This window comes from Pristiophorus japonicus, chromosome 20 (genome assembly GCF_044704955.1).
Source record: "Pristiophorus japonicus isolate sPriJap1 chromosome 20, sPriJap1.hap1, whole genome shotgun sequence".
In the NCBI taxonomy this organism is placed as follows: Eukaryota; Metazoa; Chordata; class Chondrichthyes; family Pristiophoridae; genus Pristiophorus; species Pristiophorus japonicus.
The window spans coordinates 90,952,720-90,979,635 of record NC_091996.1 but is presented as its reverse complement, the minus strand read 5'-3'; the positions used below and the strand labels follow the sequence as shown (position 1 = coordinate 90,979,635).

Genomic DNA, 26,916 nt, shown 5'->3' with positions numbered 1-26,916 from the left:
AGGAAAATATGTTTCTTGAATCAATTGGAACTCATCAACATGTTCTTCCTATGAAGAGAAGGCGGGAGTGGGGTACTGAAGTTGCATGATCAGCCATGATCATATTGAATGGTGGTGCAGACTCGAAGGGCCGAATGTCCTCCTCCTGCACCTAGTTTCCATGTTTCTATGTTTCCTGTGAGCTCTAGAAATTTGGTCTATTGACAATAATTATTTAATTTAAAAAAATGAACAGAGCAAATATAACTAATATTAAAATGAAATAAGCATGCTTATTAAAAAAAAAGTAAAGAATCCCATCCCCTTCCCTTTTACAAAGCCTCAGCTTCCCAAACCCACCATTCACCCTTTAAATATCACATGACAGCTTCCTGGATCATGTGATTCAGGCTAGGACTGTACCACTTTGCAGGCAGGGAGGGGGAAGAGTGGCCCAATGCAACATCAATTCAGGCGGGGAAATGAGGTTTCTTGAAGAAAATAATTGATATGCAAAGGAGTGCTATTGTGAATAGATTCAATGGGAGCTGTGTTGGTGAGGGAGAGTGGCTTTGTTGTTGTTGTGTGTGTGTTCTTGCTGGTGAATCTCCCCCCCCCCTTCTCCTGTGTCAGTGGGTGGCGCCAGGGGTGATACATTTCACAATCAGCTGGAGCTTGTAGCAATTTCAATCCAGGAAGTAGCAGTGGGACTGGAACTGTGGCTGGGTAACTGAGAGATGGCGTCTTTGCTGTGTTGTGGACCCAAGCTGGCAGCCTGTGGCATTGTCCTCAGCATTTGGGGAGTGATCATGCTGGTGAGTCCATTGCACACTCCACCCACCACATTGTGGGAGGGAACTGACTTTAGGATGGGCCCCAGTCCTGTGTCAATTTAACTTCTTCCCCCCCCCCTCTGCCTTACCTTGTCCCCTACTGACCTCACCATTTTGGTCTTTTCCCTGCAAGGGTCTGGGTAACCACAAACTGATGGCTTAGAAGCCAAACCCAGAGGCAATCTGCCCCGATCGGGGACGTAATGGCGAGGGCCCAGGGGCAGCACGGGCCAGCCCACGCTGCGATATGTGTGTGCACGCGCGCGCGCACGCATGCTAGGTCCGTGCAGCAGAGCTGGTATCCAGCGGTCTTGGTTAACCCTTGCTGCTGGACCGAGACCTAGCTCTGTCAAGCCCGTGTGGTGACTGGTGTGTAACGGTCGCCACACTTTTTAAAAAAAAAATCCTTCAACATGTAGTTTAGGACCTGGAATATTAGGCCCTTCATTGCAACACCTGTGAACTCAACCCTTTTTTGACATGTAAGCAAGTTATCCTCGCTACGAGGGACTGTGTAGTAGTAGGAGGAGGAGGAGGAGGAGGAGGAGGAGGATGATGATTGGTCATAAACGAGATTGAAATAACAAACCTCATACAGGCCAAATCGGATAAAATTCTTACAGGGCTTGACAGGGTAGATGCAGGGAGGATGTTTTCCCCCCGTGCTGGGGAGTCTAGAACCAGGGGTCACACAGTCTCAGGATAAGGGGTTGGCCATTTAGGACTGAGATGAGGAGAAATTTCTTCACTCAGACGGTGGTGAATCTTTGGAATTCTCTGCCCCAGAGGGCAGTGGAGGCTCAGTCTTTGAGTATATTCAAGGCTGAGATCGATAGATTTTTTTTGCATATTAAGTAAATCAAGGGATATGGGGATGGTGTAGAAAAGTGGAGTTGAGGTGAAGCTTAGCCATGATCTTGTTGAATGGTGGAGCAGGCTCAAAGGGCTGAATGGCCAACTCCTAATCCTTATGTTCTTAAATCGACCTCCTGATTGCCCAGGATTTTAAGGTCGATTTGTCCTGTGGCTTTTCAGTGTTGTTTCCCCTGATTTATTTCCATTATTGGTGCGATTTAAGAACTGTGTGAAATTTGAGGGAGCTAGGGTAGCTAGTGTGTCTGATGCGAATAGAACTGTTAGTGCCTAAACCTACCAAATGCCAGGTTTGATCAATTATTGGGGGTTAATCGAGTTCTGTACCACAAACTGTACACTATATGTCATTAAATAGTGGATTGTAAAATTCTTACCAGCCCGAGATAGACTTCTTTTAACATCAGTAAATTAGGGGTTAAAAAATATTATATAATGTTGATTTATAAATATATGTGGGCTAAGAGTAATTATGTAATGAATTAGTTGACTTTACTGAAATGGGGACTAATCATAGTATGTTATATAATTGGGGAATATAGAAACATAGAAAATGGGTGCAGGAGTAGGCCCTTCGAGCCTGCACCACTATTCAATAAGATCATGGTTGATCATGCAACTTCAGTACCCCATTCCTGCTTTCTCTCCATACCCTTTGATCCCTTTAGCCATATGGACCGCATCTAACTCCATTTTGAATATATCCAACGAACTGGCCTCAACAACTTTCTGTTGTAGAGAATTCCACATGCTCTCAACTCTCCTCATCTCGGTCCTAAATGGCTTACCCCTTCTCTTTAGACTGCGACCCCTGGTTCTGGACTTCCCCCAACATCAGGAACATTCTTCCTGCATCTAACCTGTCCAATCCCGTCAGAATTTTATTTGTTTCGATGAGATCCCCTCTCATTCTTCTAAATTCCATTGAATACAAGCCTAGTCGATCCAATCTTTCTTCATATGTCAATCCTGCCATCCCGGGAATCAGTCTGGTGAACCTTCGCTGCACTCCCTCAATAGCAAGCACATCCTTCCTCAGATTAGGAGACCAAAACTGGTCTCACCAAAGCCTTGTACAACTGCAGTAAGACCTCCCTGCTCCTATACTCAGAAAATGAATATTAAACATAGTAAATGTAATGAGGATCGGGTAATTCTATTAATGGTGATTATACATATGGGTAGCATGTGGTATATTAGGGAATGTGGGCTATATCGTGTGTGTGTGTGTGTGTGTGTGTGTGTGTGTGTGTGTGTCACAGGGGAGTGTTGCTTGTTACTATACATCGAGCTTGCTGGATGTGGGAGGTGTTCCTGTCCTGGGTGAGGTGGGCGCAAATTGGGAGCCAAGTAGTGAATCCAAATGTACCTCGTTGGCTGTGAAGGGCTTCGGGAATTCCTGAGGCAGTGACGGTCATATAAATGCAAGTTTGTTCTTTCCCTTTCCGTGCCGATGGGATCCGCTCCCAATCGTGCCGACCGCCCTCTGGTGCCTTTCTCCCCTCCTATCCCCCTTCTGTGCATTGGTCAGCTGTTCGACTGTGGAGGCTGTCGCAGCTAAGCCCAATCCTGCCTTTGGCTCGTGTCTACACCTGCTGGTTGGGTGGAGGATGAGCAGGACTGGCTGGTCCTTTTCCTACCCCAATTGCTGCCCTCCACTGCCGCTTACCAGGCCTCTCCTGAATAAAGCCGCTAAATCGTTCTTCTGCTGGCGTGCCCAGCTGACACTCCCTGAATATAACAACAACTTGCCTTTATATAGCACCTTTTTTAATGTTGCAAAACGTCCAAAGGTGCCTCGCAGGAGCGATTACCAAACAAACTTTGACAGCGAGCCACAGAAGGAGATATTAGGGGACGGGTGACCAAAAGCTTGGTCATAGAGGCAGTTTTAAGGAGCGTCTTGAAGGAAGGGCAAGGGAGAGGTGGCGAGATTTTGGGAGGGAGTTCCAGGGCTTGGGGGCCCAGGCAGCTGAAGGCACGGCCGCCAATGGTGGAGCGATGAAAATCGGGGGATGCTCAACCGGCAGAATTGGAGGTGCGCAGAGATCTTGGAGGGTTGTATGGCTGGAAAAGGAAGACTTGCATTTATATAGCGCCTTTCACGACTACCTGGACGTCTCAAAGCGCTTTACAGTCAATGAAGTACTTTTGCAGTGTAACCACTGTTGTAATGTGGAAAGCGCGGCAGCCAATTTGCGCACAGCAAGCTCCCACACACAGCAATGTGATAATGACCCAGATAATCTGTTTTGGTGATGTTGATTTGAGGGATAAAATATTGGCCCCAGGACACCGGGAATAACTCCCCTGCTCTACTTCGAAATAGTGGCCGTGGGACCTTTTTTATGGAATCTCTGGAGGAGATTAGAGATAGGGAGCGTGGAGGGATTTGAACATGAGGATGAGAATTATAAAAATGAGGTGTTGCCGGACTGGGTGCAGTGTAGGTCAGCGAGCACATTGAGCATTAGGCAATATCTGTGGAGGCGTGGGGGGAAATAGGTTAACGTTTCAGGTCAGTGACCCTTTTGAGACCTGGGGGTCCTTGTGCATGAAACACAAAAAGTTAGTATGCAGGTACAGCAAGTGATCAGAAAGGCCAATGGAATGTTGGCCTTTATTGCAAGGGGGATAGAGTATAAAAGCAGGGAAGTCCTGCTACAACTGTACAGGGTATTGGTGAGGCCACACCTGGAGCACTGCGTACAGTTTTGGTCTCCATATTTAAGGAAGGATATACTTGCATTGGAGGCTATTCAGAGAAGGTTCACTAGGTTTGTTCTGGAGATGAGGGGGTTGACTTATGAGGAAAGGTTGAGTAGGTTGGACCTATACAAATTGGAGTTCAGAAGAATGAGAGGTGATCTTATTGAAACTTGTAAGATGATGAGGAGGCTCGACAAGGTGGATGCAGAGAGGATATTTCCACCGATAGGGGAAACTAAAACTAGGGGACATAGTCTCAGAATAAGGGGCTGTCCATTTAAAACTGAGATGAGGAGGAATTTCTGAGGGTTGTAAATCTGTGGAATTCTCTGCCCCAGAGAGCTGTGGAGGCTGGGTCATTGAATATATTTAAGGTGGAGTTGGACAGATTTTTGAGCAATTTTAAAGGGTTATGGGGAGCGGGCAGGGAAATGGAGCTGAGTCCATGATCAGATCAGCCATGATTGTATTGAATGGCGGAGCAGGTTCGAGGGGCCAAATGGCCTACTCCTGCTCCTAGTTCTTGTGTTCTTGTATTCCCCTGTCCTAATATCTCCTTCCTTGGCTTGGTGTCAATTTCTTTTTCTAATTTGCTCTACTGTGAAGTTTCTTTCGTCTCTCTCCAGAGAAAGAGTTCCTCTTTAATGTTAGTTTCTGTTCTTCATTCTTAATGTTCCTCAAGCCTGTGTTTAGTCCCGGCCGGGCCTGTGTGGGATCAAATCTGGGCAAGGATTAACACAAGAAGATAAGAAATAGGAGCAGGAGCAGGCCATACGGCCCCTCGAGCCTGCTCCGCCATTTAATAAGATCATGGACTCAGCTCCACTTCCCTGTCCGCTCCCCTTATCCCCTTATCGGTTAAGAAACTGTCTATTTCTGTCTTTAAATTTATTCAATGTCCCAGCTTCCACAGCTCTCTGAGGCAGCGAATTCCACAGATTTACAACCCTCAGAGAGAAGAAATTCCTCCTCATCTCAGTTTTAAATGGGCGGCCCCTTATTCTAAGATCATGCCCCCTAGTTCTAGTCTCCCCCCATCAGTGGAAACATCCTCTCTGCATTCACCTTGTCAAGCCCCCTCTATAATCTTGTACGTTTTCGATAAGATCACCTCTCATTCTTCCACATCTTCCTGTTCAGCCTGGTTCACCACCCCCCCCCCTCCCCCCCCCCCCACACATTCACTGATAATACTCTTGTGTGTTTACTGTAAAGTCCCTGCCTGCCCAGGCTGGCTTCGACTACCCTTCCAACAGCAGGGGGCACCTTGTCGCTCAGAGTCTGGCAACTTCACCTCGGAGGACAACCTGCTCCCCGCCCAGCACCCGCCCGATCCTTCAATCCAAACCGTAAGAGGCCAACGCGACACAAAACAGTGTCAGCACTTCAAAAGGACTTCATTGGCTGTGTTGCGTATGTATATACCCTGTACGCTCAATGTACAGTTACATAAGACCAATGAGTGTATCTTTACACTGTATACAATATGCCTGTACCACCAGAGGGTGCAACTGGTGGAGACCTAGAGGTCACCTGCACACCGCAGGTAACCAAGTATAAAAGGGAGCTCACCTTACTGTAACCCCATTCAGGAGCTGCAATAAATGGACTAAGGTCACAACAGTTCAAGTGCAATATCTTGCCTCGTGGAGTCATTACTAGAGTACTTGCAGACACCACAATTGGCGACGAGGATGGGATGTCCACACGAAAAATGACTAAACCTTGGCAACTTTCAACAATTCTCTGATGGGGAAGATTGGGATGCCTCTGTGGAAAGGCTCGAACACTGCCTTCATCGCGAACGACCTGGCTGGAGTCACACCGACCTGGCTGGCTGATAAGTGCCGGGCCATCCTGCTCAGCAGTTGTGGGCCCCACCGTCCATGGCCTTGTCGGGGACTTGCTAGCCCCAGAGAAGACGACAACGGAAACGTTCGCCGAGCTCGTAAAGCTGACACAGGAACAGCTCAAGCTGAAAGAGAGCATCCTCCCAGCCAGACACCGGTTCTACACACACCGAAGGCGAAGAAATCTCAAAATATGCTGCGGACCTGAGATGATTGGCTGCACCGTGTGATTTTGGCGACCGCTGTTTTGTTTTGTTTTGGGATGTCCTGAGGTTTATTTCACGCTCTCGCTCTCACGCGCTCTTTCTCTCTCTCTCTCTCTCTCTCTCTCGCTCGCTGGCTCTCTCTCTCGCACTGTGTCTGTCTCTCTCTCTCTCTCTCTCTCTCTCTCTCTCTCTCTCGCTGTGTCGCGCTCTCTCTCTCTCTCCTCTCTCTCTCTCTCTCTCTCTCCTCTCTCTCTCTCTCTCTCTCTCTCGCTGTGTCTCTCTCTCGCTGTGTGTCTCTCTCTCTCTCTCTCTCTCTCTCTCTCTCTCGCTGTGTCTCTCTCTCTCTCTCGCTGTGTCTCTCTCTCTCTCTCTCTCTCTCTCTCTCTCTCTCTCGCTGTGTCTCTCTCTCTCTCTCTCTCTCTCTCTCTCTCTCGCTGTGTCTCTCTCTCTCTCTCTCTCTCTCTCTCTCTCTCGCTGTGTCTGTCTCTCTCTCTCTCTCTCTCGCTGTGTCTGTCTCTCTCTCTCTCTCTCTCTCTCTCTCTCTTTCCCCCCCCCCCCCATATAGATCCAAGTCTTTCTTTCCTTTAATGGCAGAGCAGGCTCTGGCAGCCATAGGGTCTACTCCTGCTCGTGGTTCTTATGTGGACCACTGTCTGATCTCGGTGGAGATGCCAGCTTGATATGTAGACAGTTTGTTGCCCTACCCTCCGGTCTACCTCTTGTTTTCCCTTGCTCCACCCCCCACAAGCAGAATGTCGGGGGTGGAGGGCTGGCCGGGCCAGGGGCAGCTGAGGAGGGGGTGTGGGGAGGGGAGGGGGGCTGGTTTGTGTGTGCATTAAACCCCAGGGATTTTTATGTAGGTGCCATGAGGGGGGGGGGGGAAACCTTTTTTATGCAACAAGTGGTTAGGATCTGGAATGCCCTGCTGGATAGGGTGGTGGAAACAGATTCAATTGTAGCCTTCAAAAGGGAATGAGATAAATACTTGGAGAAAAAATTGTAGGGTTATGGGGAAAGAGTGGGGGGAGTGGGACTGACTGAATCGCTTTTCAAAAGAGCAGGTGCAGACTGGATGGGCCGAATGGCGGCCTCCTGTGCTGTATTAGTCTATGGTTCTAAGTATTTTTATTCGTTCCTGGCATGTGGGTGTCGCTGGCAAGGCCGGCATTTATTGCCCGTCCCTAATTGCCCCTTGAGAAGGTGGTGGTGAGCCGCCTTCTTGAGCCGCTGCAGTCCCGTGTGGTGAAGGTGCTCCCACAGTGCTGTTAGGGAGGGAGTTCCAGGATTGTGACCCAGCGACGATGAAGGAACGGCCGATATATTTCCGAGTCGGGATGGTGTGTGACTGGGAGGGGAACGTGGAGGTGGTGGTGTTCCCATGCGCCTGCTGCCCTTGTCCTTCTAGGGGGTAGAGGTGGCGGGTTTGGGAGGTGCTGCCGAAGAGGCCTTGGCGAGTTGCTGCAGTGCATCTTGTCGATGGTACACACTGCAGCCAGGGGGCGCCGGTGGTGGAGGGAGTGAGTGTTGAAGGTGGTGGGTAGCGTGGCCCATCAAGCGGGCTGCTGGGTTATGAAGAAGGGGCGGGGTGGTGATGGGACTAATTGGATCGTTCTTCGAAAGAGTCGGAACAGACGTGATGGGCCGAATGGCGGCCTCCTGTGCTGGTTTTCTTAAATGTTGTTGATAAGATGGTGCGGTCCATGGCCGGGGGGCGGGTGTTTAAGATGGTACTGTCCATGTGGGCGGGTTAAGATGGAGCTGTCCATGGGGGTGCGGGGGGGGGGTTTAAAATGGTACTGTCCACGAGGTGGGTGTTTAAGATGGTGCGGTCTATGGGGTTGGGACTGTTTTGCTGTGCTGTCTGAGCCGACCGGTTAACGGGGTCTGTGTTTTTCACCGCCGTATTCTAGGTCCTTCTGGGGATCTTCTTTAATATCCACTCGGCCGTTCTGATCGAAGATGTTCCGTTCACCGAGGAGGACTTTCACGAGTAAGTGTGGGGTGGGGCAGTTGGAGGGGGTGGGGCAGGGGGAGGGGAGGGGCGGGGTGGCAAGATTCTGGGCAGGATTGGGCTTGACTGAGGCACCCCATGGCCGAATAGTCTGCTGATTAGTTGTTGGGACTCAATTGTGAATTTTATGGGCAGGTACCTGAAGGTATGGGGGCGGAGGTGAAGGGGGGTGGGGGGGGGGGGGTGACAGATTGGAATGATGCACGGTTACAAAAAGCAATCAGAAAGGCTGATGCCATGTTAGCCTGTATCTCAAAGGGGCAGAAGTTCTCCTACGGTTATATAAAGCTCGGGTCAGACCCCGATCGGGAGTAACTGGGTCCCGTTCTGGGCCCCGCCCCTCAGGGAGGATATATCGGCGAGGGGGAGGGGGGGAGGGGGAGAGGGGGAGGGGGAGGGGGAGGGGGAGGGGGAGGGGGAGGGGGAGAGGAGCGCAGATTCCCCCGAATGGTACGGGGGCTAACGGGGTTAAATTACCAGGACCGGTTGTGCAGACTGGGCTTGCGTTCGGAATCGAGGTGTTTAGGATGATTTAAAGGATTCGACTGGGTGGATCGAGAGAAACTATCTCCTTTTTGGTGAGGGTGTGACTCTAAAATTAGAGCCAGGCTGTTCGGGGCTGATGTCAGGAAGCACTTCTTCACACAAAGGGGGGTGGAATCTGGAACTCTCTTTCCCCCCCCCTCCACCCCCTAAAATGCTATTGAGGCTGGAGGGTCAATTGGAGCTTTCAAGACTGAGATCAATTGATTTTTGTTCTGCGAGAGTATCCATAACAACAATAATAATTTGTATTTATATAGCCCCTTTTACGTAGTAAAACGTTCCAAGGTGCTTCACAGGCGTGTTGCAAGACCCCCAAAAAAAGTTATTTGACACCACGCCAGTTAAGAAGAAATTAGTGCAGGTGACCAAAAGCTGGGTCAAAGAGGTCGGTTTTAAGGAGTGTCTTGAAGGAGGAGAGAGAGACGGAGCGGTTTAGGGAGGGAGTTCCAGAGCTTGGGGCCCAGGCAACAGAAGGCACAGCCACCGATGGTGGAGCGATTTACAATCAGGGATGCTCAAGAGGGCAGAATTAGAGGAGCGCAGATATCTCTGGGTGGGGTTGTGGGGCTGGAGGAGATTAGAGATTGGCGAGGGCCATGGAGGGATTTGTAATGAAGGGATACAGAACCAAGGCGGGTAAGCCACGATTTAACGGAATGGCGGAACAGGCTCGAGGGGGCTTCATGGCCACCCTGTGTTTCCTTATGTTTTGGTGGAGTGTGGGGGCGGTGGGAGGGGGAGAAGGGGAAGAGATTTGTAATATAGCGTCACCTAGTGGACTACTGCTCCACCTGGTGGACTACTGTGGTAATGCAGCCACAGATTAGGAAAAGTAGGGGTGCAACGAGACCTGGGTGTCATGGTACATCAGTCATTGAAAGTAGGCATGCAGGTACAGCAGGCGGTGAAGAAGGCAAATGGCATGTTGGCCTTCATAGCGAGAGGATTTGAGTATAGGAGCAGGGAGGTCTTGCTGCAGTTGTACAGGGCCTTGGTCAGGCCTCACCTGGAATATTGTGTTCAGTTTTGGTCTCCTAATCTGAGGAAGGACATTCTTGCTATTGAAGGAGTGCAGCGAAGGTTCACCAGACTGATTCCTGGGATGGCAGGACTGACATATGAAGAAGGACTGGATTGACTAGGCTTATATTCACTGAAATTTAGAAGAATGAGAGGGGACCTCATAGAAACATAAAATTCTGACGGGATTGGACAGGTTAGATGCAGGAAGAATGTTCCCGATGTTGGGGAAGTCCAGAACCAGAGGTCACAGTCTAAGGATAAGGGGTAAGCCATTTAGGACCGAGATGAGGAGAAACTTCCTCACTCAGAGAATTGTGAACCTGTGGAATTCTCTACCACAGAGAGTTGTTGAGGCCAGTTCATTGGATATATTCAAAAGGGAGATAGATGTGGCCCTTACGGCTAAAGGGATCAAGGGGTATGGAGAGAAAGCAGGAATGGGGTACTGAGGTTGCAAAACTGATCAGCTATGATATTGAATGGCGGTGCAGGCTCGAAGGGCCGAATGGCCTACTCCTGCACCTAGCTTCTATGACTGTAAATACAATAAAAGGGTCATATGACTAGGTCACTTGACCAGTTCCTGAGTTGACGCCATCTTGTAATTATGTGTGTGTTTGTGATGTCGTAGAGAAGATATCACTGGGAGGAATACTGAACGGGGAGGGGAGGGGAGGGGAGGGGAGGGGAGGGGAGAGTTGAGTTGCGGGGCGACGCGATGTTCAAGTTAGAGCTCGCTAGTTCTGTGTTTTAACCAGTTGTTTGCTGTTTGCATCCCTCCCCCTCCCACAGTCAAACTCCCCCGCAGCGAATCTACCGGCTCTACGAGCAAGTCAGCTATAACTGCTTCATCGCGGCCGGGATTTATATTGTTCTGGGCGGCTTCTCCTTCTGCCAGATCCGTCTCAACAAACGCAAGGAGTACATGGTGCGTTAGCCCGCCGACTTATCTATTTAACCCCGCTGCCCTCCCCATTTGGCCACCGCTGTTAACCTTTTTAAATAAAGTTGTGTGAGCGTGCGTGTTTTTTTTTTCCCTCTCAATTTGATTAAAAATTGTACTTGAAATTTAAATATGACTTGGAGCGGGGTGGTGGGGTGGGGGGGGAGGGGGAGATGGAGAGATGGAGAAGTGCAGTGGGGAAACCAAGCGGTGTTAAAATAAATTTAATGAGCTGTTTTTTTTTTGGTGATCTCTTGTGTGAGGATTGGGGATGGAATTGGAATGTGGGGTGCCCCCTTGGCAAGAGATTGTCCCTCCCTCCCTCCCTCCCTCTGCCATCTACTGATGTCCCCTCTAATTCCACGTTTGCCTAAAATGGCCGTCCGTAGGCCATGGCAGACTGGTTGGTGTTGAAAGCCCAAACGTAGGGCGTTGGGGGTTGGCCAATAAAAGACAATGGGTAGTGTTTGGGCCTAACCTCTTATGGACCACGGTAGTTGTCGTCCCTCTTTTTCCCCCATCCCCTCCACAATTTGTAAAGACTTTTGCCACTGGGTGGTTCTGACACTTTTTTTTTGTAGAGGGTGGGGGGGGGGGTGAGGCTCTCGCTCTCGCTCTCAAAGAAGAAGAAAGTCGGGGAATGGGAGCAACCATCTGGCTTTCAAGTCCCATTTCTGTGGCCTTCTCTCAGTCACTGTGCACTCGTTGCCACGGAGACGGGCCTGCTTGGAGTTGGGCAGAGAGCCCACAGGCCCGATCGGACCCAAACGGATGCGGCAGAGGAATTCCCGCTCTTTCCCGCCCCCTTTTTCCCGAGGATTCAAAGCAGCCTCGTGGCCGGTGGGGAAGGAAGGGAGGGAGGGATGGAGCAGGAGGGGAGAGGGATGGTGGCTTGAATTTATTTCGTGCTGAAAATTGAACGCCTCTTTTTTAAAAAAACTTTTACAGAAATAAAATGAGGGACAGGGCGGGGAGAGAAGACTGACTGACTAACCTTCCCGTGGGAACCAAACGTTATCCGTCCTGTGTCTTGTCCGGAGCACAGGCCTTGTGGCCCACTCCCTCTCATGCCCAGCCACATGCTCCTCTCTCTCTCTCTCTCTCTCTCTCTCTCTCTTTCTCTTCCTCCCCCCCCCCCCCCCCCCCCCCCCCTCAATTATTGGGAGGTTCCCGTTTCCTTTCCAATCCCATTCCTTCACGGCCAACTCCTCTAAGCGACTGGTCCACCAATGTTGATGTAGGGCCCTCATGAGTCCCGAGGCAGTATCTGTGTACGAGAAACTATAGGTGTTTTTATTTTGTCTTTTTTTTTACATCTATAAATTGATGCATAGTTTTGTGTCTTGATGTTAATGGTGTGGAAAACACCACCTCTTCCTTCACAAATGTAAATGATCCATTATTTGGAATCTAGAGAAATGCAATAAAATGGATGAAATTCGATGTTCTTTTCGGTTCGGCTGTTTGTTTTTTTTTTGTTACCTGTTTTGACTTCAAAATAAATTGGGATCTTATCAGAATTGGGAACAGGAGTAGGCCAATACGGCCCCTCGAGCCTGCTCCTCCATTCAATCAGATCAGGGCTGATCATCGACCTCAACTCCACTTTCCCGCTCGATTTCCCCATATCCCTCGATTTCCCCTGGACTCCAAAAATCTGTCGATCTCCATCTTGAATATACTCAACGACTGAGACCTCTGGAACAGAGAATTCCAAAGATTTCTCCTCATCTGGGTCCCAAATGGCCAACCCCTTGTTCTGAGACTGTGACCCCCTGGTTCTAGACACCCCAGCCCCACCCCACCCCAGACATCCTTCTTGTCAAGCCCCTTAAGAATTTTATACATTTTGATGAATCACACCTCCGTCTTCTCAACTCGATAGGCCCAGTCCACTCGATCTCTCCTCATGTGACAATCCCCCCATCCCAGGAATCAGTCTGGTGAACCTTCATTGCGCTCCCTCTAAGGGAAGCATATTATTCCTCGGGTAAGGAGACCAAAACTGTACACAGTACTCCAGGTGCAGTCTCACCAGGGCCCTGTATAATTGCAGTAAGACGTCTTAACTCTTATACTCATATCCTTTTGTAATAAAAGTCAACATGCTAATTGCTTGCTGTTCATAAGGACACTAAAAATCGGCCATTCGGCCCCTCGAGCCTGCTCCACCATTCAATAAGATCTTGGCTGACCTGATCATAGACTCCGCTCCACTTCCCCGCCCGCTCCCCATAACCCTTCACTCCCTTATCGCTCAAAAATCTGTCTATCTCCGCTTTAAATATATTCAATGACCCAGCCTCCACAGCTCTCCGGGGCAGAGAATTCCACAGATTTACAACCCTCTGAGAGAAGAAATTTCTCCTCATCTCAGTTTTAAATGGGAGGCCCCTTATTCTAAGACCATGTCCCCCTAGTTTTAGTTTCCCCTATGAGTGGAAATATCCCCTCTGCATCCACCTTGTCGAGCCCCCTCATTATCTTACAAGTTTCAATAAGATCACCTCATTCTTCTGAACTCCAATGTGTATAGGCTCAACCTATCCTCATAAGTCAATGCCCTCATCTCTGGAGGATGTGATGTACCCATTCATTCTTCACAGAGCAGTTCTTATGAAATCATACAGCACAGAAGGAGGCCATTCGGCCCATCGTTATTATCATCGTGCCTGTGCTAGCTCTTTTGAAAGAGCTACCCAATTAGTCCCACTCCCCTGCTCTATTTCCCCATTTCAACAGTGACTACACTCCAAAAGTATTTTATTGGCTTTGAGACGTCCGGTGGTTGTGCAAGGCGCTATATAAATGCAAGTCTTTCTGTCGCTTGCAACTGTTTTCTCTTCAAGTATATATCCAGCTCCATTTTGAAAGTTACTATTGAATCTGCTTGCACTGCTCTTTCAGGCAGCGCGTTCCAGATCACAACAAGCAAAATCTCCTCCCGCCCGTCGATTTATTTTTGTTGTTGTAGTCGCCAATTGTCTTCAATCCGTGCCCCCTGGCTACCGACCCTCCTGGCAGTGGGAACACTTTCTCCCCATCCGCTCTGCAAAAACCCCTCGTAACCCCCTTATTTCAACCAATCACAAATTTCTGCCCCAAAGACATCTGCCGGCCTGATCTGCGAGATGTTTGGCGCAGGAGAGGCCACACTTTCTGGTGTGGCACGACAGACGTTATTGTGTATGTAGGCACCTGTGAAATGACTCCACGAGGCAGGGTGTGGTACTTAGACTGTGCAGGCTGTAGTCCTTTATTTGCAGCTCCTTGAGTGAAGACACAAAGCTGTGAGCTTCCTTTTGCACTGGGCTACCTGCAGTGCGCAGGTAACCCTTGGGTCTCCAGCAGCAGCACCCCCTGGTGTACAGGTAAGGTGTGTACAGTACAACGGTACATTCAGTGTTACAGACATCATACAATAATACAAGCTGCATACATAACAGACATAATACTAGATAGAATCATCATTGTCGGAATCGAGGAAGACTTGTTTCCACTCCTGAAGTGATTTCTTTGGTGGCTGAACAGTCCAATACGAGAGCCACAGTCCCTGTCACAGGTGGGACAGACAGTGGTTGAAGGAAAGGGTGGGTGGGACTGGTTTGCCGCACGCTCCTTCCGTTGCCTGCGCTTGCTTTCTGCACGCTCTCGGCGATGAGACTCGAGGTGCTCAGCGCCCTCCCGGATGCACTTCCTCCACTTAGGGCGGATTGGTCTTTGGCCAGGGACTCCCAGGTGTCGGTGGGGATGTCGCACTTTATCAGGGAGGCTTTGAGGGTGGTCCCTTGTAACGTTTCCTCTGCCCACCTTTGGCTCGTTTGCCAAACTAGATAAAATAAGTGTGCGCTCACTCTTTACAGGGTATGGTAGCATAGTGGTTATGTTACCGGACTAGTAATCCAGAGACCGGGACTGATAACATAGAAACATAGAAAATAGGTGCAGGAGTAGGCCATTCAGCCTATCAAGCCTACACCGCCATTCAATAAGATCATGGCTGATCATTCACCTCAGTACCCCTTTCCTGCTTTCTCTCCATACCCCTTGATCCCTTTAGCCGTAAGGGCCATATCTAACTCCCTCTTGAATATATCCAGTGAACTGGCATCAACAACTCTCTGCGGCAGGGAATTCCACAGGTTAACAACTCTCTGAGTGAAGAAGTTTCTCCTCATCTCAGTCCGAAATGGCCTACCCCTTATCCTAAGACTATGTCCCCTGGTTCTGGACTTCCCCAACATCGGGAACATTCTTCCCGCATCTAACCTGTCCAATCCCGTCAGAATCTTATATGTTTCTATGAGATCCCCTCTCATCCTTCTAAACTCCAGTGAATAAAGGCCCAGTTGATCCAGTCTTTCTTGATAGGTCAGTCCCACCATCCCGGGAATCAGTCTGGTGAACCTTCGCTGCACTCAATAGCAAGAATGTCCTTCCTCAAGTTAGGAGACCAAAACTGTACACAATACTCCAGGTGTGGCCTCACCGAGGCCCTGTACAACTGTAGCAACACCTCCCTGCCCCTGTACTCAAATCCCCTCGCTATGAAGGCCAACATGCCATTTGCCTTCTTCACTGCCTGCTGTACCTGCATGCCAACCTTCAGTGACTGATGTACCATGACACCCAGGTCTCGTTGCACCTCCCCTTTTCCTAATCTGTCACCATTCAGATAATAGTCTGTCTCTCTGTTTTTACCACCAAAGTGGATAACCTCACATTTATCCACATTATACTGCATCTGCCATGCATTTGCCCACTCACCTAACCTGTCCAAGTCACCTTGCAGCCTCTTAGCATCGTCCTCACAGCTCACACTGCCACCCAGTTTAGTGTCATCTGCAAACTTGGAGATACGACATTCAATTCCTTCATCTAAATCATTAATGTATATTGTAAAGAGCTGGGGTCCCAGCACTGAGTCCTGCGGCACTCCACTAGTCACTGCCTGCCATTCTGAAAAGGACCCCTTTATCCCGACTCTCTGCTTCCTATCTGCTAACCAGTTCCCTATCCACGTCAGTACATTACCCCCAATACCATGTGCTTTGATTTTGCACAACAATCTCTTGTGCGGGACCTTGTCAAAAGCCTTCTGAAAGTCCAAATACACCACATCCACTGGTTCTCCCTTGATCTCTCTGCTAGTTACATCCTCAAAAAATTCCAGAAGATTCGTCAAGCATGATTTCCCTTTCATAAATCCATGCTGACTTGATCCGATCCTGTCACTGCTTTCCAAATGCGCTGCCATTTCATCCTTCATGATCGATTCCAACATTTTCCCCACTACTGATGTCAAGCTAACCGGTCTATAATTACCTGTTTTCTCTCTCCCTCCTTTTTTTAAAAAGTGGTGTTACATTAACTACGCTCCAGTCCATGGGAACTGATCCAGAGTCGATAGACTGTTCGGAAAATGATCACCATTTCCTCCTTCTCACTAGACCCACTGTCCCCTAGAACCTTCGGAAGGTTATTTGTATCTTCCTTCACAAAGACAGAACTGAAGTATTGGTTCAATTGGTCTGCCATTTCTTTGTTCCCCATTATAATTTCACCTGAATCCGACTGCAAGGGACCTACGTTTGTCTTTACTAATCTTTTTCTCTTCACATATTTATCGAAGCTTTTGCAGTCAGTTTTTATATTCCCTGCAAGCTTCCTCTCGTACTCTATTTTCCCCCTCTTAATTAAACCCTTAGTCCTCCTCTATTGAATTCTAAATTTCTCCCAGTCCTTAGGTTTGTTGCTTTTTCTAGCCAATTTATATGCCTCTTCCTTGGCTTTAACACTATCCTTAATTTCCTTTGTTAGCCATGGTTGAGCCACCTTCCCAGTTTTATTTTTACTCCAGACAGGGATGTACAATTGCTGAAGTTCATCAATGCGATCTTTAAATGTTTACCATTGCTTATCCACCGTCAACCCTTTTAGTATTGTTTGCCAATCTATTCTAGCCAATTCACGCCTCATACCGTCGAAGTTACCTTTCCTTAAGTTCAGGACCCTAGTTTCCGAATTAACTTTGTCACTCTCCATCTTAATAAGGAACTCTACCATATTATGGTCACTTTCCCCCAAGGGGCCTCGCACAACAAGATTGCTAATTAGTCCCTTCTCATTACACAATACCCAGTCTAGGATGGCCAGCTCCCTGGTTGGTTCCTCGACATATTGGTCTAGAAAACCACCCCTAATATACTCCAGGAAATCCTCCTCCACCGCATTGCTACCAGTTTGGTTAGCCCAATCAATGTGTAGATTAAAGTCACCCATGATTACTGCTGTACCTTTATTGCACACATCCCTTATTTCTTGTTTGATGCTGTCCCCAACCTCACTACTACTGTTTGGTGGTCTATACACAACACCCACTAGCATTTTCTGCCTTTTGGAATTCCGCAGCTCCACCCATACCGATTCCACATCATCCAGGCTAATGTCGTTCCTTACAATTGCATTGATTTCATCTTTAACCAGCAACGCCACCCCACCTCCTTTTCCTTTCTGTCTATCCTTCCGAAATGTTGAATACCCCTGGATGTTGAGTTCCCAGCCTTGGTCACCCTGGAGCCATGTCTCATATCCGTTAATTACATCATATCCGTTAACTGCTATCTGCGCAGCTAATTCGTCCACCTTATTCCGAATACTCCTCGTATTGAGGCACAGAGCCTTCAGGCTTGTTTTTTTAACACACTTTGCCCCTTTAGAATTTTTCTGTAATGTGGCCCTTTTTGTTTTTTGGCTTGGGTTTCTCTGCCCTCCACTTTTACTGTTCTCCTTTCTATCTTTTGCTTCTGCCTCCCTGCATAGGTTCCCATACATCTGCCATATTAGTTTAACTCCTCCCCAACAGCACTAGCAAATACTCCCCCTAGGACATTGGTTCCGGTCCTGCCCAGGTGCAGACAGTCCGGTTTGTACTGGTCCCACCTCCCCCAGAACCGGTTCCAATGTCCCAGGAATTTGAATCCCTCCCTTCTGCACCATTCCTCAAGCCATGTATTCATCTGAGCTATCCTGCGATTCCTACTCTGACTAGCACGTGGCACTGGTAGCAATCCTGAGATTACTACTTTTGAGGTCCTACTTTTTAATTTAGCTCCTAGCTCCCTAAATTCGTCTCGTAGGACCTCATCCCGTTTTTTACCTGTATCGTTGGTACCTATATGCACCACGACAACTGGCTGTTCACCCTCCCTTTTCACAATGTCCTGCACCCACTCCGAGACATCCTTGACCCTTGCACCAGGGAGGCAACATACCATCCTGGAGTCTCGGTTGCGGCCACAGAAATGCCTATCTACTCCCCTTACAATTGAATCCCCTATCACTATCGCTCTCCCACTCTTTTTCCTGCCCTCCTGTGCAGCAGAGCCACCCACGGTGCCATGAACTTGGCTGCTGCTGCCCTCCCCTGATGAGTCATCCCCCTCAACAGTACCCAAAGCAGTGTATCTGTTTTGCAGGGGGATGACCGCAGGGGATCCCTGCACTACCTTCCTTGCACTGCTCTTCCTGTTGGCCTTCCATTCCCTATCTGGCTGTGTACCCTTTACCTGCGGTAAGACCAACTCACTAAACGTGCTATTCACGTCATTCTCAGCATCGTGGATGCTCCAGAGTGAATCCACCCGCAGCTCCAGTGCCGCAACGCGGTTCGTCAGGAGCTGGAGGCGGATACACTTCCCGCACACGTAGTCGTCCAGTGTCCCTGAGTTCCCACATGGTACAGGAGGAGCATATCACGTGTCCGAGCTCTCCTGTCATGAATTAACCCTTAGATACACTTAAATTGGCAACAACAATGCTAAATGTTACTCACTGATAAAGAAAAGAAAAAAGAAAAACTACTTACCAATCACCAGCCAATCACTTACCCCCTTAGCTGTGACATCACCTTTCTATTTCTTTCTACTTCTTTTTTGCCTTCTTCCTGTAGCTGCACAAGCTGGGCCTTTATAGGCCTCTCGCTGATCCCCGGACTCACGCCTCAGCGACGCAGCTCCCGACTGTTGAACTCGCGGCCTATATCCAATGAACTGGCATCAACAACTCTCTGCGGCAGGGAATTCCACAGGTTAACAACTCTCTGAGTGAAGAAGTTTCTCCTCATCTCAGTCCTAAATGGCCTACCCCTTATCCTAAGACTGTGTCCCCTGGTTCTGGACTTCCCCAACATCGGGAACATTCTTCCTGCATCTAACCTGTCCCGTCCCGTCAGAATCTTATACGTTTCTATGAGATCCCCTCTCATCCTTCTAAACTCCAGTGTATAAAGGTCCAGTCGATTCAGTCTCTCCTCATATGTCAGTCCAGCCATCCCTGGAATCAGTCTGGTGAACCTTCGCTGCACTTCCTCAATAGCAGGAATGTCCTTCCTCAGATTCGAAGACCAAAACTGTACACAATATTCCAGGTGAGTCCTCACCAAGGCCCTGTACAATTGCAGTAAGACCTCCCTGCTCCTATACTCAAATCCCCTAGCTATGAAGGCCAACATGCCATTTGCCTTCTTCACCACCTGCTGTACCTGCATGCCAACTTTCAATGACTGATGAACCATGACACCCAGGTCTCGTTGCACCTCCCCTTTTCCTAATCTGCCGCCATTCAGATAATATTCTGCCTTCGTGTTTTTGCCACCAAAGTGGATAAGCTCACATTTATCCACATTATACTGCATCTGCCATGCATTTGCCCACTCATCTAACCTGTCCAAGTCACCCTGCAGCCTCTTAGCATCCTCCTCACAGCTCACACCGCCACCCAGTTTGGTGTCCAGAGACGAGAGTTCAAATCCCACCATAAACTGTGGAATTTAGATTCAGTTAAATTAATAAATCTGGAATTAAAAAGCTAGTATCAGTAATGGTTATTGTTGGACAGCTGTCTTGCTCTTTTCACTTCGTTGCTTTAAACATCGAATTACACACACACACTCAGTTGTAATAACGGCAGAATCGGGTCTTTTATTTAAACATTCATACTATACATCATCATAGGCGGTCCCTCGAACGAGGATGACTTGCTTCCACGAGAGTTCACAGATGTTTCAATGAAGGACCCGATGTTCCAGTCCTGAACTCCAATTGAGGGGGTGGAAGATGCCTGTGGGTGGATTTTTTTAACGTGGGGTGACCGTTGCACACCAGCCACCACACGGGCTTGACAGAGCTGGGTCTTGGTCCAGTGGCGAGGGTTAACCAGGACGACTGGAGACCAGCTCTGCTGCACGGACCCAGTGCGCGCACATATCACAGGGTGGGCTGGGCCCGTGCTGCCCCTGGGCCCTCGGCTCATACTAGACAAACCCAGTATGAATGCTACTGAGACACAAACACTTCACAAGCCAACTTTCTGTTTGTTCTAATATCCAGTGACTGCTTGTGAAGCACACACCTTCCGAATGTCCAGTGTCTCAAACAGCCTTCTCTCTCATCTATACACTAAAAAAGCCTTTGAACCCTCGTTTCCTTGCGTAGTACATACAGATAATTAACATACAAACGATGCCATGAATTACTGTACACAAACCAGGTTGTTTGCTCGCACAGTAACAAATGGTACTTTCAAATAATTAACTTACAGACGATGTCCTGAATTACTGTACATCATCATCATAGACAGTCCCTCGGAATCGAGGAAGACTTGCTTCCACTCTTAAAATGAGTCCTTAGGTGGCTGAACAGTCCAATACGAGAACCACAGTCCCTGTCACAGGTGGGACAGACAGTGGTTGAAGGAAAGGGTGGGTGGGACTGGTTTGCCGCACGCTCCTTCCGCTGCCTGCGCTTGCTTTCTGCACGCTCTCGGCGACGAGACTCGAGGTGCTCGGCGCCCTCCCGGATGCACTTCCTCCACTTAGGGCGGACTTATCTTTGGGCCGGGGACTCCCAGGTGTCGGTGGGGATGTTGTTGCACTTTATCAGGGAGGCTTTGAGGGTGGTCCTTGTAACGTTTCCGCTGCCCACCTTTGGCTCGTTTGCCGTGAAGGAATTCCGAGTAGAGCGCTTGCTTTGGGAGTCTCGTGTCTGGCATGCGAACTATGTGGTTTGCCCAGTGGAGCTGATCAAGTGTGGTCAAATAGTTAACATACAGATAAATTACTAGCTACTCATTATCCTGAAGTCAAGTCTCACTACAATAAATCAAACCCCACCATGAAGTACTGTAAACACAGGTGATCAGATAAACACATTTCAATGGCTAAATGGCTCCATATCGTGTAGCAGCCTGTTTCGATCCAAACCTTCAACGTTTGGCCCCTTCGATTTCTCCAGTCTGCGCCCGAGCATTTCAGAAATATGAACTTTCACTCTTACAGTGACTATGAAACTACCGGATTGTCGTAAGAACCCATCTGGTTCACTAATGTCCTTCAGGGAAGGAAATCTGCCGCCCTTACCCGGTCTGGCCGGTATGTGACTCCAGACCCACAGCAGTGTGGTTGACTCTTAACTGCCCTTCTGAAATGGCCCAGCGAGACAATCAGCATAAGCAAGTGCTCTACTCGGAGCTCCCTCAAGGCAACCGTTACAAGGACCACCCTCAAAGCCTCCCTGATACAGTGCGACATCCCCACCGACACCTGGGAATCCCTGGCCAAAGACCAGTCCGCCCTCAGTGGAGGAAGTGCATCCGGGAGGGCGCTGAGCACCTCAAGTCTCGTCGCCGAGAGCATGCAGAAAGCAAGCGCAGGCAGCGGAAGGAGCGTGCGGCAAACCAGTCCCACCCACCCCTTCCCTCAACCACTGTCTGTCCCACCTGTGACAGAGTCTGTGGCTCTCGTATTGGACTGTTCAGCCACCAAAGAACTCACTTTTAGAGTGGAAGCAAGTCTTCCTCGGTTCCGAGGGGCTGCCTGTGATGATGATGATAAGGTGATTCACTCGGGACGGGCAATAAATGTGGGCCTTGCTGGTGACGCCCACATCCCAGGAATTAATTTAAATTAAAAAAAAAATACTCTTGTAACTCAGGCAAGCAATTTGTGCGTAGGCCTATCAAACAGGAAATGATAAGAATGACCAGTTGTGTTCTAGTGGTGTTGAGTGAGGGATAAATGCTAGCCAGAACATATAGAAACATAGAAACATGGAAAATAGGTGCAGGAGTAGGCCATTCGGCCCTTCTAGCCTGCACCGCCATTCAATGAGTTCATGGCTGAACATGCAACTTCAGTACCCCATTCCTGCTTTCTCACCATACCCCTTGATCCCCCGAGTAGTAAGGACTTCATCTAACTCCCTTTTGAATATATTTAGTGAATTGGCCTCAACTACTTTCTGTGGTAGAGAATTCCACAGGTTCACCACTCTCTGGGTGAAGAAGTTTCTCCTCATCTCGGTCCTAAATGGCTTACCCCTTATCCTTAGACTGTGACCCCTGGTTCTGGACTTCCCCAACATTGGGAACATTCTTCCTGCATCCAACCTGTCTAAACCCGTCAGAATTTTAAACGTTTCTATGAGGTCCCCTCTGATTCTTCTGAACTCCAGTGAATACAAGCCCAGTTGATCCAGTCTTTCTTGATAGGTCAGTCCCACCATCCCGGGAATCAGTCTGGTGAACCTTCGCTGCACTCCCTCAATAGCAAGAATGTCCTTCCTCAAGTTAGGAGACCAAAACTGTACACAATACTCCAGGTGTGGCCTCACCGAGGCCCTGTACAACTGTAGCAACACCTCCCTACCCCTGTACTCAAATCCCCTTGGTATGAAGGCCAACATGCCATTTGCCTTCGTCACCGCCTGCTGTACCTGCATGCCAACCTTCAATGACTGATGTATCATGACACCCAGGTCTCGTTGCACCTCCCCTTTTCCTAATCTGTCACCATTCAGATAATAGTCTGTCTCTCTGTTTTTACCACCAAAAATGGATAACCTCACATTTATCCACATTATACTGCATCTGCCATGCATTTGCCCACTCACCTAACCGTCCAAGTCACCCTGCAGCCTCTTAGCGTCCTCCTCACAGCTCACACCGCCACCCAGTTTAGTGTCATCTGCAAACTTGGAGATATTACATTCAATTCCTTCATCTAAATCATTAATGTATATTGTAAAGAGCTGGGGTCCCAGCACTGAGTCCTGCGGCACTCCACTAGTCACTGACTGCCATTCTGAAAAGGACCCCTTTATCCCGACTCTCTGCTTCCTATCTGCTAACCAGTTCCCTATCCACGTCAGTACATTACCCGCAATACCATGTGCTTTGATTTTGCACAACAATCTCTTGTGCGGGACCTTGTCAAAAGCCTTCTGAAAGTCCAAATACACCACATCCATTGGTTCTCCCTTGACCTCTCTGCGAGTTACATCCTCAAATAATTCCAGAAGATTCGTCAAGCATGATTTCCCTTTCATAAATCCATGGTGACTTGATCCGATCCTGTCACTGCTTTCCAAATGCGCTGCCATTTCATCCTTCATGATCGATTCCAACATTTTCCCCACTACTGATGTCAAGCTAACCGGTCTATAATTACCTGTTTTCTCTCTCCCTCCTTTTTTAAAAAGTGGTGTTACATTAGCTACCCTCCAGTCCATGGAAATTGATCCAGAGTCGATAGGCTGTTCGGAAAATGATCACCAATGCATCCACTATTTCTAGGGCCACTTCCTTGAGCACTCTGGGATGCAGACTATCAGGCCCCGGGGATTTATCAACCTTCAATCCCATCAATTTCCCTAACACAATTTCCTGCCTAATAAGGATATCCTTCAGTTCCTCCTTCTCACTAGACCCACTGTCCCCTAGAACCTTCGGAAGGTTATTTGTATCTTCCTTCACAAAGACAGAACTGAAGTATTGGTTCAATTGGTCTGCCATTTCTTTGTTCCCCATTATAATTTCACCTGAATCCGACTGCAAGGGACCTACGTTTGTCTTCACTAATCTTTTTCTCTTCACATATTTATAGAAGCTTTTGCAGTCAGTTTTTATATTCCCTGCAAGCTTCCTCTCGTACTCTATTTTCCCCCTCTTAATTAAACCCTTAGTCTTCCTCTATTGAATTCTAAATTTCTCCCAGTCCTTAGGTTTGTTGCTTTTTCTAGCCAATTTATATGCCTCTTCCTTGGCTTTAACACTATCCTTAATTTCCTTTGTTAGCCATGGTTGAGCCACCTTCCCAGTTTTATTTTTACTCCAGACAGGGATGAACAATTGCTGAAGTTCATCAATGCGATCTTTAAATGTTTGCCATTGCTTATTCACCGTCAACCCTTTTAGTATTGTTTGCCAGTCTATTCTAGCCAATTCACGCCTCATACCGTCGAAGTTACCTTTCCTTAAGTTCAGGACCCTAGTTTCCGAATTAACTTTGTCACTCTCCATCTTAATAAGGAACTCTACCATATTATGGTCACTTTCCCCCAAGGGGCCTCGCACAACAAGATTGCTAATTAGTCCCTTCTCATTACACAATACCCAGTCTAGGATGGCCAGCTCCCTGGTTGGTTCCTCGACATATTGGTCTAGAAAACCACCCCTAATACACTCCAGGAAATCCTCCTCCACCGCATTGCTACCAGTTTGGTTAGCCCAATCAATGTGTAGATTAAAGTCGCCCATGATTACTGCTGTACCTTTATTGCACACATCCCTTATTTATTGTTTGATGCTGTCCCCAACCTCACTACTACTGTTTGGTGGTCTATACACAACACCCACTAGCGTTTTCTGCCCTTTGGAATTCCGCAGCTCCACCCATACCGATTCCACATCATCCAGGCTAATGTCGTTCCTTACAATTGCATTGATTTCATCTTTAATCAGCAACGCCACCCCACCTCCTTTTCCTTTCTGTCTATCCTTCCTAAATGTTGAATACCCCTGGATGTTGAGTTCCCAGCCTTGGTCACCCTGGAGCCATGTCTCATATCCGTTAATTACATCATATCCGTTAACTGCTATCTGCGCAGCTAATTCGTCCACCTTATTCCGAATACTCATCGTATTGAGGCACAGAGCCTTCAGGCTTGTTTTTTTAACACACTTTGCCCCTTTAGAATTTTTCTGTAATGTGGCCCTTTTTGTTTTTTGGCTTGGGTTTCTCTGCCCTCCACTTTTACTGTTCTCCTTTCTATCTTTTGCTTCTGCCTCCCTGCATAGGTTCCCATACCCCTGCCATATTAGTTTAACTCCTCCCCAACAGCACTAGCAAATACTCCCCCTAGGACATTGGTTCTGGTCCTGCCCAGGTGCAGACCGTCCGGTTTGTACTGGTCCCACCTCCCCCAGTGTCCCAGGAATTTGAATCCCTCCCTTCTGCACCATTCCTCAAGCCATGTATTCATCTGAGCTATCCTGCGATTCCTACTCTGACTAGCACGTGGCAGTGGTAGCAATCCTGAGATTACTACTTTTGAGGTCCTATTTTTTAATTTAGCTCCTAGCTCCCTAAATTCGCCTCGTAGGACCTCATCCCGTTTTTTACCTGTATCGTTGGTACCTATATGCACCACGACAACTGGCTGTTCACCCTCCCTTTTCAGAATGTCCTGCACCCGCTCCGAGACATCCTTGACCCTTGCACCAGGGAGGCAACATACCATCCTGGAGTCTCGGTTGCGGCCACAGAAATGCCTATCTACTCCCCTTACAATTGAATCCCCTATCACTATCGCTCTCCCACTCTTTTTCCTGCCCTCCTGTGCAGCAGAGCCACCCACGGTGCCATGAACTTGGCTGCTGCTGCCCTCCCCTGATGAGTCATCCCCCTCAACAGTACCCAAAGCAGTGTATCTGTTTTGCAGGGGGATGACCGCAGGGGATCCCTGCACTACCTTCCTTGCACTGCTCTTCCTGTTGGCCTTCCATTCCCTATCTGGCTGTGTACCCTTTACCTGCGGTAAGACCAACTCACTAAACGTGCTATTCACGTCATTCTCAGCATCGTGGATGCTCCAGAGTGAATCCACCCGCAGCTCCAGTGCCGCAACGCGGTTCGTCAGGAGCTGGAGGCGGATACACTTCCCGCACACGTAGTCGTCCAGTGGCCCTGAGTTCCCACATGGTACAGGAGGAGCATATCACGTGTCCGAGCTCTCCTGTCATGAATTAACCCTTAGATACACTTAAATTGGCAACAACAATGCTAAATGTTACTCACTGATATAGAAAAGAAAAAAGAAAAACTACTTACCAATCACCAGCCAATCACTTACCCCCTTAGCTGTGACGTCACCTTTCTATTTCTTTCTACTTCTTTTTTGCCTTCTTCCTGTAGCTGCACAAGCTGGGCCTTTATAGGCCTCTCGCTGATCCCCGGACTCACGCCTCAGCGACGCAGCTCCCGACTGTTGAACTCGCGGCCTATATCCAATGAACTGGCATCAACAACTCTCTGCGGCAGGGAATTCCACAGGTTAACAACTCTCTGAGTGAAGAAGTTTCTCCTCATCTCAGTCCTAAATGGCCTACCCCTTATCCTAAGACTGTGTCCCCTGGTTCTGGACTTCCCCAACATCGGGAACATTCTTCCTGCATCTAACCTGTCCCGTCCCGTCAGAATCTTATACGTTTCTATGAGATCCCCTCTCATCCTTCTAAACTCCAGTGTATAAAGGTCCAGTCGATTCAGTCTCTCCTCATATGTCAGTCCAGCCATCCCTGGAATCAGTCTGGTGAACCTTCGCTGCACTTCCTCAATAGCAAGAATGTCCTTCCTCAGATTCGAAGACCAAAACTGTACACAATATTCCAGGTGAGTCCTCACCAAGGCCCTGTACAATTGCAGTAAGACCTCCCTGCTCCTATACTCAAATTCCCTAGCTATGAAGGCCAACATGCCATTTGCCTTCTTCACCGCCTGCTGTACCTGCATGCCAACTTTCAATGACTGATGAACCATGACACCCAGGTCTCGTTGCACCTCCCCTTTTCCTAATCTGCCGCCATTCAGATAATATTCTGCCTTCGT

The 26,916-nt window shown here is 48.5% G+C and overlaps 1 protein-coding gene across 1 annotated transcript; it reads left to right on the top strand.

Moving 5' to 3' along the window:
- The first annotated feature begins 650 nt into the window (after positions 1–650).
- Positions 651–11,288, top strand: rnaseka (ribonuclease, RNase K a). Its single transcript, XM_070863512.1, has 3 exons — positions 651–794; positions 8,361–8,440; positions 10,823–11,288. The coding sequence occupies exons 1-3, from the start codon at positions 717–719 to the stop codon at positions 10,965–10,967; spliced, it is 303 nt and encodes a 100-aa protein (XP_070719613.1). The 5' UTR covers positions 651–716; the 3' UTR covers positions 10,968–11,288.
- The last annotated feature ends 15,628 nt before the right edge of the window (positions 11,289–26,916 follow it).